Raw genomic sequence first — 22,285 nt, 5'->3', positions numbered from 1 at the left:
ATACTTTAGTATGTAAAATTTGTTGTAATTTGTCAAAATTGTCTAAGTAAACCCTAGCCACAGTCTCCCCTTGTTATATATCTTTTTCTGTACTTTCAAGCTTTGTAAATGTATATTAAACATCCTCTTTAAGTAGGAGACTTCTTAGGTAAGGAATAAATGATGTATATTGGCAATATCCTTGTAATAATTTGGCAGTTTTTTTTTGGTGAAAATATAATTGAGCCCTGTTTTGAAGTAATGTTAAATATATAGGTGAAGTTAAAAAAAAAAGAATAAAGCTACACCTGGAAGTGTTAAAGCATGTAAAGGTAGGAATGTTTAGAGGTTGGGTTAAGTTTAGGAAAGGGATGGGTAAATTTTCTGGTACAAATCCATGCTAGACCAGAGTGGATCCTAGATACAAAAAGAAATTATAAAAGTAGGTCTCAATTCACCAGCACTATTACAGCAGCTTTGAAGACCTGGTCACCATGCTCAGTGGAAACAAAACCATAAATAGCTGAGAAACAAAGACCAAATTGCATTTAATTTCTGGCCAATGGTAGAAGACTAGTGTGGGCTATAATTCAGCAGATACATGAATATTTGCTCTGCCAGACATGTTGATTTTAAGCAGTTTTTTGCTTTAGCAGAAAATAGAGAATTCTGTACACTTAAATGACTTTAAAAAGAAAAAGTTTTATCTCTTCAAAGGATGTAAGAGGTTTAAAACAGGTATGTATGATATCTTATAGAAAGTCACCAGCACAATTATAAAGGAAAAGAAATACATTTGACCATGGTAAAATAAAAGCTTTGTTGTTTGAAAGACATTAAAAAAATAAAAGAAGCCACAGATCAGAAGATAGTTATAATTCACATTAACTGACAAAGGATTAGCATCTGTAATATAAAGAATTTATGTAAGTCAATAGAAGAAAGACAACTCAGTTGAACATTAGAGATGGTATAGAAAGAATGAAGAGAACAAGAAGACAGTTGGGTGCATGTATAATAGGCTTGGTAATAACAGAACAAGAGTATTCTACAAGGGAGAAAAACTAAAAAAGAAGGACATTTTTAAGCCAAGGACATTTTGCTTATTAGACAGTTAAAACTATTAGGGCTTGTAGAATTTTCTGTAACTGTACCCCTGATTTGGTATGAAATATTTTTGCCAGTGTGCACATGTGAAAATGCAACCATAATAGGCATTTACCACAAAATTCAATCAAGTATGACTTTAAAGTTATTCTGATTGTGTATAATACAGTACTGCTATTTTAGAAGAAACTATATGGATCAATATAAGAGAGGCAGAATTTATCTTCATGTTTGGTCTTCTTCTTTTGCCTTTAACTTTACTAAAATACCAGTTGAAAATTCTAGAAAATAAAGGTCATGGTGACTAAGAATTTTAGATAATTTAGAGCACTTACCTAACCACATCAATAAATCCTCCTGGCTTTCTCCAAAATAGACCCAAATCAGTCCATTCTTCTTGTGTTCATTATCATCACCCAAGGCCAATCCAACATTACTTCTCACCTGGACTTGTACATGAGTTGTTTAATTCACTGACTATGGCTGAAAGGATATATTTGATACAGTTCAGATGAGATCAGAGATTAGCAATTGAGATACAATTTAGATATTGAATAAAATAAAGGAAACCCAGCAATGTTTTACAATAAGAGCCTCTTCACTTCCTTAGAGTGATAGCTAGGCTGAAAGGTGGTTATTATGTAGTCCACTACCAAAGGGAAGAATAGAGCTTTAGTTTGAAGTATTTTAAAAAATTAAAGAACTAATTATTGTCAGATTTGACTTTTTTAGATCAGTCACAAGGGCCTTTCAACTAAGTATTTAAGAAGCTCAAGAGTGAAATTGCTGCATTCTTACCAGTAAGAATAAATTGTCATTGTAAATGGCTGTTGTCTCAAACTGATAGACTAACAGATTACAAATACGGTACACACAGAGAGTAACCAACAAGTTCTTACATTTTAACTCCATGATGGCAAATACTATTTTTCTTTATTTTCCACATTTACTAGAATGGGCTTCTATTGTTTACATAATCAGGGGAAAATGTTTATTACTGTTTCAAATGGAATAATACAATTTGGTTCCTTGCTCTAAGGCCATTTTTATCTAAGGAGGAGGTGACAAGTACAAATTTTATTGTGCTACACAGCAAATATGATAGTTTGTAAGAGCTGCCATTAGTCTTTAGGTGTAGATCCATATTTTAGACAAAGAGTTGCTACTTTTATTTAGGTAATGAAGACATTTGAAGGCAAAGAGACTATGAGAATTAAAAGCACATGTGAAAAGATTAACCTTGGCAGGAAGGCCTAAAAAAAGAAAAACACCCTCCTCCCACCCCTCCAAAAAAACCCCACACATAACCACCCCACACATTTATTGAACAACTTGAAAAATTGTATGGTAAGTATTCTAGTCTTAGGTCTTGAAGTTGGAAGCTGAATTGTTAAATTATAAACTGATGAAGACTGTGGTATGGGGAGTACAGATTTATTGATACAAGTTTCTGGAATACTTTAAAGCTTGAAAGATGAGCTTGAATAGATAAGGGAAACAGTGACATATTTGGTATAGTTGAGAACATGAGATTTAAAAAAGTGTATATAAGTTTCTGGTTAGCTTTAAAACTTACTGTATTAAAATTTTTTTTTTTTTCAACGTTTATTCATTTTTGGGACAGAGAGAGACAGAGCATGAACGGGGGAGGGGCAGAGAGAGAGGGAGACACAGAATTGGAAACAGGCTCCAGGCTCTGAGCCATCAGCCCAGAGCCCGACGCGGGGCTAGAACTCACGGACCGCGAGATCGTGACCTGGCTGAAGTCGGACGCTTAACCGACTGCGCCACCCAGGCGCCCCAAAACTTACTGTATTAAGATTAACAATGAATCAGGCAACCTTATTCTTCAACTGAAGAGATCTTTATTTTATCTGATTTTCCTAGGAAGGACAACACATCCCTTCTAGGTGGGACTTTATAAAGTAGAAAAAAAAAAAGGTAATTGGGGTGCCAAAGAAAATATTGTTAGGGCTATTTATTTATTTATTTACATTTTAGAGAAAAAGAGGGGGAGGAGTGAGGGTGGGGAGAGAGAAAATCTTAAGCAGCCTCCCTGTTGAGTGCCCCGTGACCCTGAGATCATGGATCTGAACTGAAATCAAGAGTTGGATGCTTATTTGACTGACCCACCCAGGCGCCCTGGGATACTTATTTTTTTTAAAAAAATGTATTCATATATCATTAAAGAGAACATTCTAAAATTTTACAGCATCTTCAGTAAAGCCAAGATATACTTAAAATGTAAGTTCTATATTATGTTACTTTTAATTTATAAATAGTAATTATAAAATAATTTTTAAAGAAACAGAAATGAAGGAAAAATACCTAACTTCACCATCCTAAAATAAGTACTTGGGGCTTTTATATTTTCTAATAATCTTTTTTACACACATTTTTGTATTTTTAACGTATAAAATCTGTCTGAGAAGCATTATACATATATCTGAGAAGCATTATAGAAATTGTAAATGTAAGATTCAAAGATGAAAAAATAAGAGTTTATGCCCTAAAGAGGATAACTACTTGCATACTCTAAAGTCAAAGTATACCCTGAGCTTCAGAAGGGGTTGTTTCACAACTTGGGTTTTCTAAGTCTTGTGGAACCTAGGGTAAAATTCTTTAACTTCTCAGTTTGCTACATAATTACATAAGAAGGAAGAGTCAGGATCCTGTAGTAAAATAAATACTTAAATGCTTCTTGGGAATTTGAATTTTGGTTTTGACCCAAGTTCTACCTTTATGACTTCACTGAACTTCAAACATGTTGACCTTTAAATGATGAGTTCCGTTCAGATACATTTAATCTGAACCTAATATGTCTAAATTATGTGCTGTGCTTCTGAGATATCCTTAGGATAAATTCTTGACAGACCAGATGACCTTTGTCTAGTATTGATTTTAGCCCTCCAAGCTGGTTCTCCATGTAACAAGCTTCCCTGGCTTCTTGGTATCCATGTCATGATTATTTATAGTAGAGGCACTTGTTCTAGCCCATCCAAAGAGGAGAATTTCAATTTGCTACCCTCTGTTAGACCAAACTTTATGCCCTCATACGTCCTTTGACTAGTTCTCGGAGTTGAAGATTGGGAAGCATGGACCCAGACAAGAACAGAGCCTCTCAATAACTGAATAATAAAAAGCTTAGAACAGTTGCTTATAAAGGTAAAGACTTGTAGCGCTTCCCTTAAAGAATTAGTTTGACTCCAATAGTAGAGAATTATGGTTGACTCTGTAAATTTTATTTTTTCTCAGGTCCTTCCTGGCTCTCAAGTACCAGGATGACTGCTACAATTTTAAATTCTTTGTTTTAGTAATAATTATTAGTACTTATATATCGTTCCTTATGTATTAGGCACTATTTACATTTATTAAAGACGGATATAGTAACTGTCTTAAGGACACACAGCTAGTAAGTTGCTGAGCCAGGATCCAGCTTGTGACAGTTTGACTTTAGACTCCTTACTCAACCACAACATAGTGAAGCTTTAAAAGTTAGAGTTTTCTGACACAAGGCTCGTGTCAAGAACATATAAAAACTTCTAAAAATCAATAATAAAAAACACCATAATAAAAAATAACCAAGGATGTAAAAAGTGGGTGACGTATAAATGGCCAATAGCCATATGAAAAGTTGTTCAATACAGCGAGTCATCAGGGAAATTGATACTAAAACCAGAGTGGGTTACCACTGTAAACTCACTACAATGAGTATAATTTAAAAGCGTGAAAACACCAAATGTTAGCAAGGATGTGGAGCAACTGAAATGATAGTACTCATGGGAATGTATAATGGTAACACCACCTTGGAAAAGTTTGTTAGCTTCTTCTTTAGTTAAACGTACTGTCCTGTGATCCATCGGTTCCATTCCATAATAGAAGTGAAAGCCTATGTCTACAAAAAGACTTGTACAAGAATAGTTGTATAACAGCTTTATTCATAATAGCCAACAACTAGGAACAATCCAAGTGTCCATCAATACAAGAAAGTATGAATGAATTGTGATCCGTTCGTTCAGTGAGAGGCCTATGTAGCAGTAAAAATGAACTGCTAATACAATAACATGAGTCAAATGAAGTCAGACAAAAAGGGTACAAATGGGGATTCTGTTTGATTACATGCATTTGAAGGCCGATAACAGGCAAAAGTAATGTATTTTTTAGAACTAGAACAGTGGTTCTGCTTATTTAGTGGGTAGGAGACTTCAGGGAATTTTCTGGAGTTATGACAGTTTTCTATATCTTGATTATTGTGTTGGTTAAATGTAGATGTGTACATTTGTCAGAAATTGTTGAATTTTATATTTAAGATCTGTATGTTATAGTATACCTCAACAAAATAAATCTGCAAAGTTAAACAAAAGCTAGGGGGAGATTTCAGCCAATCACTAGGACAGCAGAAATGACGCCTGGCAACGTAACACTTAGAACATGCAAAGACATGAAGCAGCACAGAACTGTCACATAGAGCCTCAACTGAGATGCATAATAACCAACACACATTTAAGTTCTATTAATAAAAATTTTTTAAGTTTATTTATTTTGAGAGAGTATGAGAGGGAGAGAGAGAATATCAAGCAGGTTCCACGCTTATTGCAGAGCCCAATGAAGAGCTCAGTCTCACAACTGTGAGGTCATGACCTGAGCCAGAATCAAGAATCAGTTGCTTAACCAACTGAACCACCCAGGCACCCTTAATACAGTTTTCCAGGAAGTCATCAGGGTGTACTACTTTTAGAAAGGGTTTCACTACTAATTATTATATTAAAAGTTTGGAACTAAAATGCTTAGATGTCAGTAGACTAGAATATTAGTATATGAAACATATTTCTTAGGTTTTATGTAAAGAACAGTTGTGGTTAATATTGGGAAATGATTCTGGCTAGAACTAGAGTGTGGTCTCTTTAGAGTAGAGTCTGCTAAAAAGAGGGCATGAAAAGTTTTTGGGCATGACTTTGCTTGATTAGTTGCTGAAACAGAACATTTGTCTTTATATGATTTGTCTGATGTAGATTCCTAGTTAGAAGAACTAATAATCTAGAAATGTTAGATACTTAGAGATGTCACATTTTATGTACTAAAATATAGCAGTAATTTGTCCTGGTTGTTTTTTGCAGCAGGTGGAAAATAGACAAGTTTGATGGTGGCCTGTGTAGTTTGACAATATTTGTGTTTGGGGTCCTTTATAACTTGTTCCGTGACCATCAGATAGATGTGCTTGAGGTACTCAAATGATTAATTGAAATAAGAGATCTGTAGTCTTTTATTGTAATGTTGGGCTTCAAAATAAAGGTTAACCTTTTAAATTAGTTTGTGGGTTTTTTTACCTCTTTCAAATAGATTACCTTGTGGACTATCATGGAAGTAGGAAACATATTAGTTACCACACATTAACTAATGTGGTCTTTGGTTTCTCAAATAAGACTGACAGCTTGGCTTTTTCTTGGTTATGGAAAACCTAATTTCAAATCTTTGCATCTGTTTTAGTAATAGTTATGCACGAGTGCGAGCTGTGGTGATGACCCGGGATGACTCAAGTGGTGGATGGTTACCACTTGGAGGGAGTGGACTAAGCTGCGTCACTGTCTTCAAAGTCCCTCACCAGGAAGAGAATGGCTGCGCTGACTTTTTTATCCGTGGAGAGCGACTCAGGGACAAAATGGTAATGAATAATGTATCTGTTGATATAATTTTAAGGTTCTATAGATTGAATTATCTACTTAAAGTTTTGCTGAGTGTAATGTTATTTATGAGAATTATTTTTGTCCTGGATCAGTGATTATGTTTCTAAGTTCTTTAAATGTTAAAGATAGTGAAATATGCCAACTGGGACTCATTAATATACATATGTTAGAAGGGAGCTGCAATTTTTAATTAGATTTAATGCAAAAGAATTCATGAATAGTCCACACAGTTATTAAACTAGGTACACACTGCCTTTCCTTCTTTCCCACTCTTTCTTCCATAGACTGGTGGTTGACAAACTAAAATGCACAGGGAATATCCAGGCCTGCTATGTATTTGTATGGCCCATGAGTTCAGAATGGTTTTAACATTTTTTTAAAGTTATTTTTGTTTATTTTGAGTGAGAGATAGAGAGCAATCAGGGGAGGGGCAGAGAAAGGGGGCGAGAGAGAATCCCAAGCAGGCTCCAGACTGTCAGTGCAGAGCCTGATACGGGGCCCATACTCAAAAAACCATGAGTCAAAGTCAAGAGTTGAATGCTTAAACTGACTGAGCCACCCGGGTGCCCCTGGTTTTTACATTTTTAATGACTGAAAAAAAATTGAAGAAGAGTAATCATTTTGTGACACATGATAATTATATAAAATTCAAATTTAAGTATCCGAAAGTGAAGTTTTATTGGAACATAGCCTAGCTCATTCATTTACATTTGTCTATGACTGCTTTCATATTACAATGACAAAATTGAACAGTTGCAGCAGAGAGCATAAATATCTCGACCCTTACAGAATATTTTACTGGCTCCTACCCTGGACTCTTTCTCAGGTTCTTTCCCTTCATTCTCTATTAATCTAGTTATCCTAGGCACATAAGACTACCTGGTTGCCAGCCTTGATTTTAATACTACATCTTCCGCGCAGATGAATGTTTTCTTACATCTGTGTATTTTAAAATTTGAATCTCAACTTTGATAATGTTAGATATTTACTCTCTTTTAATTGGTGTGGAAAGCTCTTTCTCCTTTGTTCGTTTGTGAGCCAGAAAACAACTGCAGTTGTATCTGAGAAGCTGAGTAATGTTAATGTCATTTCTGTATCAAGCAAAAGGAAAGCATATACTTAGAAGCAAAATGAGAATAAAATGCCAAAAATTTCCAAGACTCTTGAAAATAACTTGAGTTCCCTTTAAATATGTAATTGTGGACTGTTTTGTGAGCCCATTTAGCATCAATAATGTTATCTCTCTTGAGAATGTGTTTTAAGTTCCAAATAATTCTTTCATACATGAACGTTTTGAATAAATCTACTTTTAATTTTGGTTTCTGGATATTTTTTACTACTAAAATATTTTAGTAATTTAGAGAGTTGCCTAACTTGTCTGTGCCCCAGTTTCTGCCTCAGTTAAATGGTGAGTTACCCTAATCTTCTTGAAAGCCTTCCAACTCTAGTTTTTTGAGTTTATGATTCACATTCCTGACTGTGTATCTCAATTAACCGGAATGTGGTTTAAGGATTGTAGGAAACCCCAGTTGAAGTCATAAGTGTATATAGTAAATTTAACATGTCATCTCTAAAAGTTTAAATATTTAAAAGTGGTTTGTTTTTACTTTGGATAAGATGGTGGATGGCATATACTAATGCGTATTTAAAATAAGTCTTGTAAACTTCTATGAAAGAGGCTTTGGTGACCTGTCCTGGAGTTTATGCTTCTTGTCTGAGCTAATGATAACTGAGGGATGTTGTTGGAAGAGAAGCTGTAGATTTTAGGAACTGAGTGAGGTAGTGAAGATTTAAGACATGTTTTAATAGTAAAGATAGAAAAAGAGAAGACAAGTCAAAGGTGGAGAAAGAATTGGAGGAAAAAGTTTGCTAGAAAAAGCATGAAACAAGGAAAAGATGACCTAGATGTAAAATAGAGAAAAGATATCTCAGAGTGAAACAGATTATTAGTTACATTAATGAAGATGAACAGTTTACGATAATTAAATACGAGACCAGATCTACGTTACTAGGAGTGAAGCTGGTCAGAGATCGCTCAGATTAATGGATTAGGTGGTTGCTGAGAGTGTTGCTTTGACAGAAAGCTAGTGAGAATAAAACTGGGATTCAGAAAGAACACAAACTTATTTCCTTATGTTAGTACTTAATTTGAGCACCTGAGTCCTAGGGTATAGAATCTTGATGGACTAACAAAAAAATAGGTTTTTCTGATAGCAGCACTAACCTAGGATTCAGAACATCTGTTGTTTTACCTAATCATTTCACCTAGAGGAAACTTGTTATTTGTGAGACAGGGATGATAAATATACCTCTATGTAGACATGAAAGAAAAATTACTTTTCAGTTGGAGGGTTGCCATTTTTCCTTTGGGATTAGCTATAGTAAAGAGTTTTAGGTTATGGGGACTTGTATGATCAAAAACAGAGGCAATAATGCGTGGTTATACGTTGAAAATAGCAAAGTCTTTTGGAATCTCAAGACAAATGGGACGGAGAATTGAAGTAAGTAGATTATTTGGTCCCCTCTCCTGGGTAGTACATATCTGACCAAGATCCTTCTGAAGCTATGTATTTTTTCATTATCACTGCATTTGGGGATCATTAATGTTCATATCTGTAGATACTTTTATTGATTGGTTTTATTTTAATGCATTTTTCTGGGTTCTAGTTTCATGCTCTAAAGAAGTAGTACCTTATGACTGTTGAGTCTGTAAGTTTGCAAAATTCTTCCCAAGTTAATAGTAGTTCTTTTTTAAATCCTTCTTGGTAAGTAAACTACATGTTATTGTTGTCTTTATGCAACAGTTAATCATATAAAAGATATTTGGTAAAAACTGTTCTGTACCCATTTTTTATATGGTTCACATCTTAGCATCTTCTACTTTGGATGAATTTTAGTAGGTCAGAATACTGGTAACAATAGTGAAGAAGATAGCTTGTCTCAAGCGTAAAAGTACTCCGGTAGGAGATTTTTTCCAGGCTCTGATTTACAATGACTTGTACTAAAAATGTCTTCTTGTACTTCTCAAAGAGTTATATATTTCACTTTTTTTTTCCTACACAAGAAAGGGAGCACAAATAAAGAGTAGGCTGATTGGGATTTTTTCAGGAAGGAAATATTTTGTGTAATTAGGTCAGTACCACTTCATTGGTTGATTCATTTCATTCAGAGAGATCAGAAATTATTTCCTATTTTTTGTAAGTTTACAGTATATTGTAATACTGGTTTCAGGAGTAGTAGAATTTTGTGATTCATCACTTACATATATTACCCAGTGCTCAACAGAAGTGCCTTCCTTAATACCCATCACCAATTTAGCCTATCCTCTGCCCACCTCCCTCCCATCATCCCTTAGCTTGTTCTCTATAATTAAGAGTCTCTTATGGTTTGCTTCCTTCTCTTTTTGTTTTTCCCTTCCCCTGTGTTCATCTGTTTTGTTTAAGTTCCACATATGAGTGAAATCATATGGTATTTGTTTTACTCTGACTTAAGAAATTATTTCCTATAATGCTTACCTATAATTTGCCTGTGTTTATAATGCTTACAAAGGTAGAATTTCTCAGGCTACCCTTTGATACCCTGAATTAAGCTTCTCCACCTGTGTGCTGTGCATGACTAGGTAAAAGTGGCAGGAGCTTCCAGGCTGCTTGCTTCTTCACCACCAGCAGCTCCTCATCTTCCCTTGTTGCCTTACAAATGTTATTTTTCAGGGCACCTGGGTGTCTCTGTCGGTTAAGCCGCTGACTTTGGCTCAGGTCATGATCTTGCGGTTTGTGAATTCAGGCCCCACGTCGGGCTCCGTGCTGACAGCTCAGAGCCTGGAGCCTGCTTCGGATTCTGTGTCTCCCTCTCTCTGTTCCTGCTCATACCCTGTATCTCTCTCTCTCTCTCTCTCTCTCTCTCTCTCTCTCTCTCTCTCTCTCTCCAAAAATAAAGATTAAAAAACAACAACAAAAAACAAATGTTACTTTTCTAAGTATGCCTAAGGAAAAAGTTGGAAAGTTCTGTTCTACATTGACTTTCATACTTTTTTGGTGATTGAGAATACATTCAAAAGAAGCTCTAGGCTTCGGTGCTGTAGTCTAAGATAATGAAGGTATTATTTCTCCCAGACACTTGGGGATGGATGGAATAGTATTTGGCAATGATGGATTCTCAGAACTGCTTTTTCCATTTATGTGAATTGTATCTTCCATTTCCTCCTAAATTTTGATTTCTTCAAGACAGGTTAGTGGTATCTTGGATCACGTTTTTTAAAATACCGACTAAAATTCAACTTTTAATTTGTATAGATAATCCTCACTATGGAGCTTCACATTTCCCGTGATAGAAGCTTTCTGTTTGCATTCAGTTTTCAATAGATATAGTGACCCTTCTCTGTTAGTATCACGCTTCTGTTTCATAGGTAAACATTTTTACAGAGTATTTACTGTATGTATAGATTATATTATTTGATCGTTTTTAGCTGAATTGCATGTGATATTTAAATTGGAATACTGAATTCTAATATACCTTTAGAATCTTTATAGTACCTGAATAAACTGTCAGTAATAATATTTAATATTTGCTAAAATATTTATTGCTAAACACGGTTTTTAATTGCCATGGGATTTTTAATTAGCTATTCTTAAGTTTATGTGGTAAATAATAAAAATACTATAAAGTTACTAGTTTAAAGCTGTTACACTCTTGAAAGCATGTGATGTACAAAGATATAACAAGAAATAGGGTAGGCTGTATAGAAAGGTAAAGTAGGACATCTAGATTACCTAAAACATTCTGTGGAAACAAGAAAAAGGCACTGTTATCAAAGTGCTGTATCAAAGCAAAGTTAGAAGATAGATACCTTATAAACAGTGACAAAGGTAATATTAAAAAGAGGAAAGGAGAAATAGAAACATTTCAGGTTTTAAGAATTCATCAGAGACTTAAGGAATTGTTTTTTGAATTAATAAGTTACTAGGTTTTGGATAAAAATGGTTGTAAAAATGAAAATGCCTATAAGATAATGATTCTCTTGTTTAAAAAGACATTGATAAATTGGGGTTTCTTTACTAGAGCCTAAAACAAGATTTTAGAGTATTTGTTTCTTAGGAAGAAAATAAAGTAGTTATAACACAGCAGGGGCTTTTTTAAAAATGAGACTTACCCACTCTGCACCATTGGAAACCTTAGAAGATCAGGTCTCATCTTTCTACCTTGGATTGAACTTTATAAAAGTACAGAGCAATTTTCTGCTTAGCTTTGCCCACTGTGCACCTCTGTGAATTATCCCATTATGAAACCTCCGTCCTTGTACAGAACTTCTCCTCCACTGAAAACCCATTGCATTAACAAGCTTTCCCCTGAGGATTCAGCAGCTCAGTCTCTTGAAAGATACTGGTTCTATTCACCATAATATCACAGAGTTAGAAAGTGCCAGTGGGAGTAGAGATGGTTCAGCATTTTTACTGTTCTGTATTCCCCTTACAGAATATTCTGTCAGCCATGTATTTAAGTGCTGCTGATGACACAGTACCACTCAGCTCACTGCCCTCTAGCTCGTTGTCCTCTGTCCAGTGTAGCAGTTCCTTCCCTTAGCCAACCTTTCCACATCTGAGCCTCGTCATCATTCTTGGCTGCTTTCCTTTGCATAGTCTTGACCTTCTGGTCTTCATTTCAGCAGCCTACTTTCTGGGTCTGGTTCTTACTCAAAACCGTTCTATTTGAGGAATTTTACAATTAACTGTCGTTTCTGTTGGATTCCCCTTTTCTTGCTCTTTCAGTGTCATGCTTATTCTGTCACTTTATACCTCTGATTTTTCTCCCATTTTCACTAGACTCCTTTGGGCTTTAGTATCTTTCTTACTATTTTCCTTTGTAATCCAGTCTAAATTTTTCTTGTCAGTCATTCAAACCACTCTCATTCATATTTCAGTAGCCAATATATGCTGAGTTTTGGCTTAATCAATCCTACATTATTAAAAGGGAATATTCCCTTTTTAAAAGTGAGTCTTTTGTATAACAGATATTTCTTGAGTGGTACTCAGTGTGCTGGACACTGTTCTAGGCACTGGGGATATGTAAATGAACAAAGAAGTCCTAGTTGTTTTTTTGTTTTTTTTTTTCCCAACGTTTATTTATTTTTGGGACAGAGAGAGACAGCATGAACGGGGGAGGGGCAGAGAGAGAGGGAGACACAGAATCGGAAACAGGCTCCAGGCTCCGAGCCATCAGCCCAGAGCCCGACGCGGGGGTCGAACTCACGGACCGCGAGACCATGACCTGAGCTGAAGTTGGACGCTTAACCGACTGTGCCACCCAGGCGCCCCAGGAAGTCCTAGTTTTTAAGGCAGTGTACCTTCTGGTGAGGGACGAAGAAATAGTATAATAAATAAGTGAAATATATAATATGCAAGAGAGTTCTAAGTGCTAAGGGGAAAAATAAAACAGGGAAAAAGAGATAGGGAGTATTTTGTAGGAAGGTATGTTAAAGTTTTAGATTGAATAACCAAGGAAGATGTTAGTGAGAAAAGGTAGGTAACATTTGAGTAAAGATTTCTATTTGAATAAGGCCTTACATTTAAAATTAAAACAATTTCTTTTTTAATGTTTGTTTATTTTTGAGAGAGAGACAGAGAGGAGTAGGGGAAGGGCAGAGAGAGAGGAAGACAGAATCTGAAACAGGCTCCAGGCTCTGAGCTGTCAGGACAGAGCCCAATGTGGGGCTCAAACCCATAAACAGATCATGATCTGAGCTGAAGTCAATCTCTCGACTGACTGAGCCACCCAGGTACCCCGAAAATTTTTATATTGTAGAGAGAGAGTGAATGTGAGTCAGAGAGAGGGGCAGAGAGAGAGAGAGAGAGAAAGAATATATATATATATTATTTATTTTGAGAGAGCAAGAGCAAGCAGGGGAGGGGCAGAGAGAGAGTCCCAAGCAGAGAATCTGTGCTGTCAGCACAGAGACCAACACGGGGTTCCAGCTCATGAACCATGACATCATGACCTCAGCTGAAGCCAGATGCTTAACTGGCTGAGCCACCCAGGCACCCCAAGGCCTTATATTTTAGTTTATATGTTTGGACTTTCAAATCTTGAGTGTCATTAAGGTAGAATGAATCTGTATTTTTGGCTGAGTTTTTAAGCTACGCTATGTAAGATTTTGGGCTTTTTGTGGATTTGGAGAATGGTATCATTGTGCAGCAATAGCAGTCATAAACCTAGGAGTTAGTGATTCTTCCATTTATTCAAACAAGTGTTCTTTGGTTTTGATTCTGTTTCATCCTTTTCATCTCTACTTACCTTCTGTCTGTCCTGTATTGCTGCAGATAAAGACCTAATATTTTTTCATGGCCCAGTTTTACCTAACTTCTCTAGCTTCTGTATTGCTTATCATACTGAACTTTCTAAAACCTGGGTCTAATATTTCTTTAGTAGTTTCCAGAAATTTCCTAGATACAATTCTGTCTCTTTATTTCAACACAGAAGAACTTATAATCTGGTCACTGCTTCTTTTTGGTCTTGAATTCATCTGCCTGTTTCCCAAAGCAATCATTTCCATGATGTTGCCTTGCTGAGTTTTTTATTTGTGATTCACAAAAAGCATGCATTGAATTTATGGAAATGCCTTCCCCTCTTTTACATTAACTAAATAATTATAAAGATAGCATGTTAAGAGTTTATGTGGAATAGAGAACGTAGGCCGACAGCTTGCTAGTCTTGAGGAAATGATAATGGCAGGAACATTTCCTTTTTATTGTCACAGGTAAGTCACAAATGGAAAAATAGGAAAATTGAGTTAGAGAAAGCAACTTGGGCAATAGTTTTCCTGGAACTGGAAGAAAGGCTAATAATGCTAATAATGATAACATTCATGTAGTCCAAAATTACCAATTCATTTTGTCAATCCATTGAAAAGGTAATAAATTGTACTGTTAATGGCTTTTCTGTACATCCATGAATTCTGTGACTTTGTCCCAGCAGTTGTATTGCAACAGTTAATTCTTTAATATTGCCAATATTCCCTGAAAAGGAAAAAACCTGCCTGTTATCATTTCTATTCTCTTTCTTCTGGAGCCATGTGGTAGCTGTTTCTTGAAAATTAAGATTTGGAGTATGTCCCATATCACCATTCTGGTTGCTTTTATTTTGTCTTCTCAGAAAACTTCAGGTTAACACTTGCTTTAGCATTTCTTTACTGACTATACTATACTTTCTCGTTATTATTCAGTTATTAGTTTCATTTTTTTTTTAAGTGTATTAGTTTGAGATAGAGTACAAGTGGTGAAGGGGCAGTGAGAGAGGGGAACAGAGACAGAATCTTAGATAGGCTCCACATCACCAGTGCAGAGCCTGATGTAGGGCTCGAACTCATGAACCACGAGATCATGACCTGAGCTAAAGTTGGACACTTAACCGACTCAGCCACCCAGGCACCCTATTATTCAATTATTAGCTTTAAAGTAGTACTTCATTCTTTAGTGATTGATTTATAGTGGTTATTCTTGTCTCTCAGGCTCATCAGGATTATCTTGGCTTCATGTTTCTACTTTATATCTGGTTGTGATATACTTCACATCCTTTCTCTTATTTTCCAACTGCGATTAAACTGTTAACAATAGCGAATAGCCTCTCTAATAGCTAAATTAAAACCCAAACTTTTTGATCCCAACTTACTGACTTCATTAGCTTTATAAAGATTTCCTCACTGTATGTATGTAGCATACAGTGTATGAATGTAGCATGCTTTTAATTGATTAGCTGATTGATATTTTTTAATTAATCAGCAGATATTTGGGTGCCTTCTATGTGTTGTTAGACTTTTTAAGTTTAAGATGTGAAGTATGATGGTTTGGTTTAGATTTTATCCATAACAAAATGCCATAAATGGGTTGCCTTGAACAGTGGAAATTTATTTTCTCACAGTTGTGGAGGCTGCAAAGTCCAAGATCTAGATGCCAGCTGATTTTGTTTTTTTTTCCCTTTTTTTTTTAATGTTTGTTTATTTTTGACAGAGAGAGAGAGAGAGAGAGAGCGCGAGCGAGCATGAGCAAGGGAGGGGCAGAGAGAGAGGGAGACACAGAATCCTAAGCAGGCTCCAGGCTCTGAGCTGTCGGCACAGACCCCTACGCAGGGCTCGAACTCACAGACCCTGAGATCATGACCTGAGCCAAAGTCGGATGCTCAACCGACTGAGCCACCCAGGTTGCCCCGGCTGATTCAGTTTCTAACGAGACCTTTCTTCCTAGATTTCAGAAGGATGGAATTCAATCCATACTAGTTCCTATTCAATTCCACTGGTCTGTTGATGGTTAAGTGAATATTTCACTTTATAAATTATTTTAGTGTTGTGTAGAGTTTAATATCTGCTAATACTTGTTTTTCCCGTATTGGTTGTTTTTACCCTTTTTTATTGGTATGTTTTTGCTCATTCAGAACACTAAATTTCTTTCTTTTTTTTTTTTTTTTTTTTTGGTATAGGTACACTCATTTAAGTTCTTTCCTAGGCATGTCAAAAAAATTTGTGACTCTTGTAAATGATTGTTCTTCCTCCCCCCCCCCCCCCCCCGCCCATTTCTGGTATCCTGTAAAGCTCATTCATGCAACTTGCCTTCCTTTTGTAAGCATTCACTAGAACTTGAGGATAATGTTAAATGTTGGTGCTAATGTTGGCTTCTTTGTGAATTTAGTGGAATTTCTAGTGTTGCACAGATAAAAGTATGATGTTAGCTGTTGCTTTGAGATGTCCTTTATTATGTCAAGGAAGTATCTTTAATGTCTCTTATGTTCTGCCACCAGAATTTGATATTCATTTTTCTGAAATCTAGTTTTGCAGATGTTCCATAGACTGTTTTAATTGATATTTTTATTTAGACACTCATAGATTATTAATTGCTGTTGTAAGGGATAATATGAAGAGATACTGTTATGTTACCTTTTACCTGGTTTTCTCATTGGTAACATTTTGCAAAACTATATATAATCACAATTAGAATATATATTCACATTGATACAAGCCATCATATTCAGATTTTCCTACTTTTGCTTGTACTCACTTTGGTATTTAAGACTATACAGTTTTACCATCCACAGAAGATACAAAACAATTTAGTAACCACAGGAATCCTCCCTCCTGTTACTCTTTTATAACCACATCCACCTCCTCCCTGGCCTGGCAACCACTCATCTGTTCTCCATTTCTATAGTGTTGTAATTTCAAAAGATGTTATATAATTGGAATCACAAGTATTTGCTTTTTTTTTTTTTCCTTTCTTTCATTTACTGTTGTTCCCTGAGGGTTCATCCAAGTTGCTGAGTGTATCAATAGTTTGTTCCTTTTTATTGTTGGCTAGTATTCTGTGATGTCTTTGTACCAAATTTGTTTAACCATTGACTCACTGAAGGACATCTATGCTGTTTGCAGTTTTGGGCTTTTACAAGTAAAGCTGTTCCAAACATTCACATGCAGGTTTTTTTGTCAGTCTAAGTTTTATTTCTCTGGAATAAATGACGAAGAGTGCAATTGTTGAGTGAATGATAGTTTTTTGTAAGAAGCTGCCAAACTTTTTTCCCAGAGTGGCAATACAGTGTTAAATTTCCACTAGCAATGTATGCAGTGTGTGAACAATCCCAGACTTTTCTTGGCATTCTTGCCAGCATCTTGTGTAGTTACATTTTTTATTTTAGTCATTCTGGTAGGTATATAGTGAGAGCTCTCATTGAATGGCTAATAATATTGAATATCTTTTCATGTGCTTATTTGTACCTTGTTTTGTGAAAAATCTGTTCATGTCCTTTGCCTGTTTTTCTTATTGATTTTTTTTTTTTTTTTTGATGTTGAGTTTTGAGAATTCTTTATATATTCTAGGTACTTGTCTTTTGTTGGGATATGTGGTTTGGAGACATTTTCTCCCAGTACATAGCTTGTCTTCTTATCTTCTTCACTGGATCTTTTGCAGAGCAAACTTTCATATTTTTATGATGTTCAATTTATTAATTTTTCCTTTCATGGATCATGATTTTGGTGTCAATTCCAAGAACTCCCTGTCTTGCCCTAAGTCTCAAAGATTTATCCTGTTTTTTTCCCAAAAAGTTTTACATTTTATATTTAAGTCTTTGGTCAAATTGAGTTAATTTCTATATAAGATATGATACTTGGATCAAGGTGATTTTTTTTTTTTTTGCCTATGAATGTGCAGTTTTTCCAGCACCATTTACTCTATTTGTCTATCCCTCCGTAAGTATAACACATTGTATTACTATAACAATATTGTAAGCCCCCCCCCCCCAGCCCCTGCCATGTATTGGATGGTGGTTTTATTATTTCTTGAGATTATTTAGCTATTCAAAGGTCAGTGCCTTTCCATATAAATATTTTTTTCAGAAGTTCTTTTTTTTAACATTTTTTTTTTTTTGAGAGAGAAAGAACATGAGCAGGGGAGGGGCAGAGAAAGAGGGGGATAGAGGATCTGAAGCAGGCTCTGTGCTGACAGCTGCTAGCCTGATGTGGGGCTTGAACCCAAGAACCATGAGATCATGACCTGAGCTGAAGTTGGACGCTCAGCCGAGCCACCCACGCGCCCCTTTCCGTATAAATTTTAGAATAATCTTAACCTATATGTACAAATTCTGTACTAGGATTTTGATAGGAATTATATTAAACCTGTGGGTCAATTTGGGGAGAATTGACATCTTTACTGTGTTGAATATTCTAAGCCATGAATGTAATTTGTCTCTAGTAAGGTCTTTGCATTCTTTCATTAGCATTTGTGAGTTTTAGCATAAAGATCCTATATTTGTTTTGTTAAGTGTATTATTTTTCTTGGAACAATTGTAAACGTAATGTGTTCATAATTTTGATGAGTGCATACTCATTGTATAGAGAGATGTTTAATTTTTGTATCCTGTTACTTTGCTGACCTGTGAGGTTTTAGATTCTCTGGGATTGATTGATTATTTATTTATTTATTTATTTATTTATTTAGAGAGCATGTGTACGTGTGGGGACTGGGGAGCTAGGGGAAGGGGTAGAGGGAGAGAGAGAGGGAGAGAGAGAGAGAGAAAATTTTAAGCAGGTTCCATGCCCAGGGCAGAGCCCCACAGGGGCCCAATCTTTCAAGCCTGAGATTGTGACCTGAGCTGAAATTAAGAGTTGGTTGCTTTAACCGACTCAACTACCCAAGTGCCCCTAGGAGTTTTAAATGTAGATAATCATGTCATTTACAAATTTGAACAGCTTTATTCCTTCATTTTGAATCTCTATGCCTTTTATTTCTTTTTCTTCCATTATTGCAGTGACAAGAACTTCCAGTTCTGTGTTCGAGAAGAATGATATTAGTGTACATCTTTGCCTTGTTCTTATCTTAGTGGAAACACATTCAGCCTTTACCCTTGAGTATGATGTTAGCTATAGGTTTTTTTTTATAGTTCTCTTTAATGAATTGAGATAATTCTCCTTTGTTTCTAACTTGCTGATAAACAAACATTAAAAAAATTTTTTTTTTTTAAAGGGGCACCTGGGTGGCTCAGTCAGTTGAGCATCTGACTTTGGCTCAGGTCATGATCTCACGGTTCGTGAGTTCGAGCCCCACATCGGGCTCTGTGCTGACAGCTAGGAACCTGGAGCCTCCATCAGATTCTTTGTCTCCCTCTTTCTCTGTCCCTCCCTGGCTTCATACTCTGTCTCTGTCTCTCTCAAAAATAAACAGACGGTAAAAAAATTTTTTATTTCTCACTTGCTGATATTTTTTATTGTAAATGCATGTAAGAATTTGTCGAATGCTTTTTGTGTAGCAGTTTATATGATCATATCTTTAGCTTGTTGATATGATAGATTATGTTGATTGATTTTGAATGTTGACCCAGCCTTGTTGCCTAGAATAAATCCCACTTGGTCATGGTGTATTATTGGGTTTGATTTGCCACTTTTTTTTTTTAGTGATCTCTATACTCAGTTTAGGACTCAAACTCATGACCCCGAGATCAAGAGTCACATGCTCTTCTGGATGAGGGCACCTGGTCCCCCCCCCACCCACCAATTTGCTACCATTTTATTAATGAATTTTGTATAAGTTATGAGAGGTATTTGTGTGTACTTTTCTTTTTTGGTATGATCTTTGGTGTTGGTATCAAGGTAATACTGGCCTCATAAAATGAATTGGGAAGTGATTTTTCTGTTTTCTGGGAGAGATTGTTAAAAATTGGTGTTAGTTCTTTAAGTAGTTCGTAGAATTCTCCAGTTAAATCATCTCAGTATAGAGAGATCTCTTTAAGAGCTTTTAATTGCAAATTGAATTTCTTTAATGGTTATAGGACAGTTCAGGTTATCCTTTATCTTGACTGAGTTTTGATAATATCCAGTTTTCAAAGAATCATTTTATTTCTTCTAAATTTTCTAATTTATGAATGTAAAGTTCTTAATCTATCAATTTTACTTTTAAAGGCTGCAAGCTCTTTAGTGGTGATGTCACTTGCTTCATTCTTGAAATTGGGTATTTGTATGTTCATTTTTAATTTGTCAGTCTTGCTAGAGATTTATCAATTTTATTGCGTTTTTTTAAACCAGCATTTTGTTTCCTTTTTTTTTGTTCTGTTTTCATTGATTGATTCTTACTTGTTTATTATTATTTTCTTCCTTCTGCTTACTGTTTTTCTAGTTCTTTGGGAGGAATTTCAGTTATTGATTTCAGACCTTGCTTTATTCTAATATCCATAGCCTTTTGAAAGGCTTCAATTCACTGTAGTATAAATGTTTGGATTTATAAAGTTTAGCATTATTTATTAAATTACTCAAATATTATATATCCTTCTCTCTCTCTCTCTCTCTCTCTCTCTCTCTCTCTCTCTTTGGTTTACTTCAACTCAAAGGCTGAAGCTCTCCAAATATCATTAAGTTTTGGAATATTCTTGTGTTTCTAAATGGTTTTGTATAATATAGGTATTGCTGTATGAGTTGATTAATAAAGATTTTTGGCTGTTAAATTCTCAGATCATTGAGGCAGACTCCTTCAGAGTTGTATGGGTCCCTTTCCAAATTCGGTAGACCCAGTTGAGGGAGTAGAGAATTGTTTAAGCTTGTTTAGTTTTGGTCTGGCCAATTTAGAGACCTAACAGTCTATGAGGGCTTGGGAAAGGAGCCATGGAAGGAAGTAGGAGGTATTGCCGGAGCCCAAGAATTTCATGTTGTTCTTTGTGTGGCCACCAGGAGTTAGAGCAGTGTCTTAATTAGAAGTCAGTAGCAGGGGTTTGTTCCTGTTTCTCCTCACAGTAATCCCTTCTCAATTCTCTTACAAGGGATGATAGCCTTCTTGATTGTGGTCTCTAGTGCTTGACCTGTTTCTTAGAGGTGCTGAGAGAACCACAGTGTATCTCATTTTCCATTCCCTTATTGCTCTCACTTCCTGCTGATTCAGTTTCTCTAATGGTTACAGGTTTCTAATGGTTTTGTTTTCTTGTCAGTAAGTTTTGATAAGTTATAGTTTTTCTTGGAAATCGGCTCTTTCACTTAGTTTTTCAAATTTAGGGTTTTAAAATCTTATATTGTATTCTTTATTACTTTCTAAATTTTTGCTATCCCTTCAATTTTGTCCCCTTTTCCTCTTATTGTTTATCTATACTTCCATGCCTTTTTTGTTTGTCCATTTCATTTATTTGCAAAGAATCAATTTTTAGCAAGAATAGTATAAGATCTCTTATATACCTTGTACTCAAATATAGTTTTTACCCCCCAATACACTAATTTTTCTTACCATTTTGCCATGTTGGTTTATTATTCTTTTTCCTTCCCCAGTACACACACACACTTACTTGTTTTTGAACTATTTGAGGTAAGTTGCATATATTCTGACCTCTTAATACTTCAATGTATTTTTCCTAAGAACAAGGATATTTTCTTAGATAATCACAGTTTAATTATCCTATTTAGGAAATTTAACATAAATGTGGTACTTTAATCTACAGTCCATATTCGAGTTTTGTAAACTGTCTTAATAACGTTCTTATAACATTTCTGCTCCTTCAGTACAAGATCACATAGCATTTAGCTGTCACGTGTCTTTATTCTCCTTTAATCTGGAGCAGTTCCTCAGTCTCTCCTTTACGACATACATGTATTGAAAGAGTACTGGCTCCCTCCCGTCTGTTGTAGCTGAACTGCTGTTATGTGAAAAACAGTGCATTGTTCCTTCTATTCCTTTTCAAGAATGTCTAAAATTGACTCAGCTCAGACCATAGCATTAAACACAAATTTGTATTAATGGATAATTAGCAAAATTCTGTATTTGATAATACAGTTTCATATTTCTTGGTGTCTTTCATAAAGGATACTAGCTTTTATATCATCCAGAAAACTAAACATCATAATATGAAGCAACTATTTGAGATCTACCAATTATTGATTTTCAGTTATGAAGTAATTGAATTTGAATTTGGCATTTTTATTCCAAAAATGAAATGATTTTTCCTTGGAGTCCAAAATATTTCAGAAAGTTACTAGTGAAAAAATTTACATCTAGTTACAACTAGACTACTTC

The 22,285-nt window shown here is 35.4% G+C and overlaps 1 protein-coding gene across 1 annotated transcript in view; it reads left to right on the top strand.

The window, feature by feature from the left end:
* Window positions 1-22,285, top strand: part of SPRED1 (sprouty related EVH1 domain containing 1) — a 136,005-nt gene that overhangs the window by 59,814 nt on the left and 53,906 nt on the right. Inside the window, exon 2 of the mRNA XM_047075342.1 lies at window positions 6,574-6,748. Within this exon, the coding sequence (XP_046931298.1) occupies window positions 6,574-6,748 (175 nt within the window). The remainder of the gene's footprint in view (window positions 1-6,573; window positions 6,749-22,285) is intronic.

This window comes from Lynx rufus, unplaced genomic scaffold (assembly GCF_022079265.1).
Source record: "Lynx rufus isolate CCGP_SWC_20201006 ecotype Redwood Valley unplaced genomic scaffold, mLynRuf1.p SCAF_13, whole genome shotgun sequence".
NCBI lineage: Eukaryota > Metazoa > Chordata > Mammalia > Carnivora > Felidae > Lynx > Lynx rufus.
The sequence above is the reverse complement of the archived record's forward strand: the minus strand, read 5'-3'. Positions and strand labels throughout refer to the sequence as shown.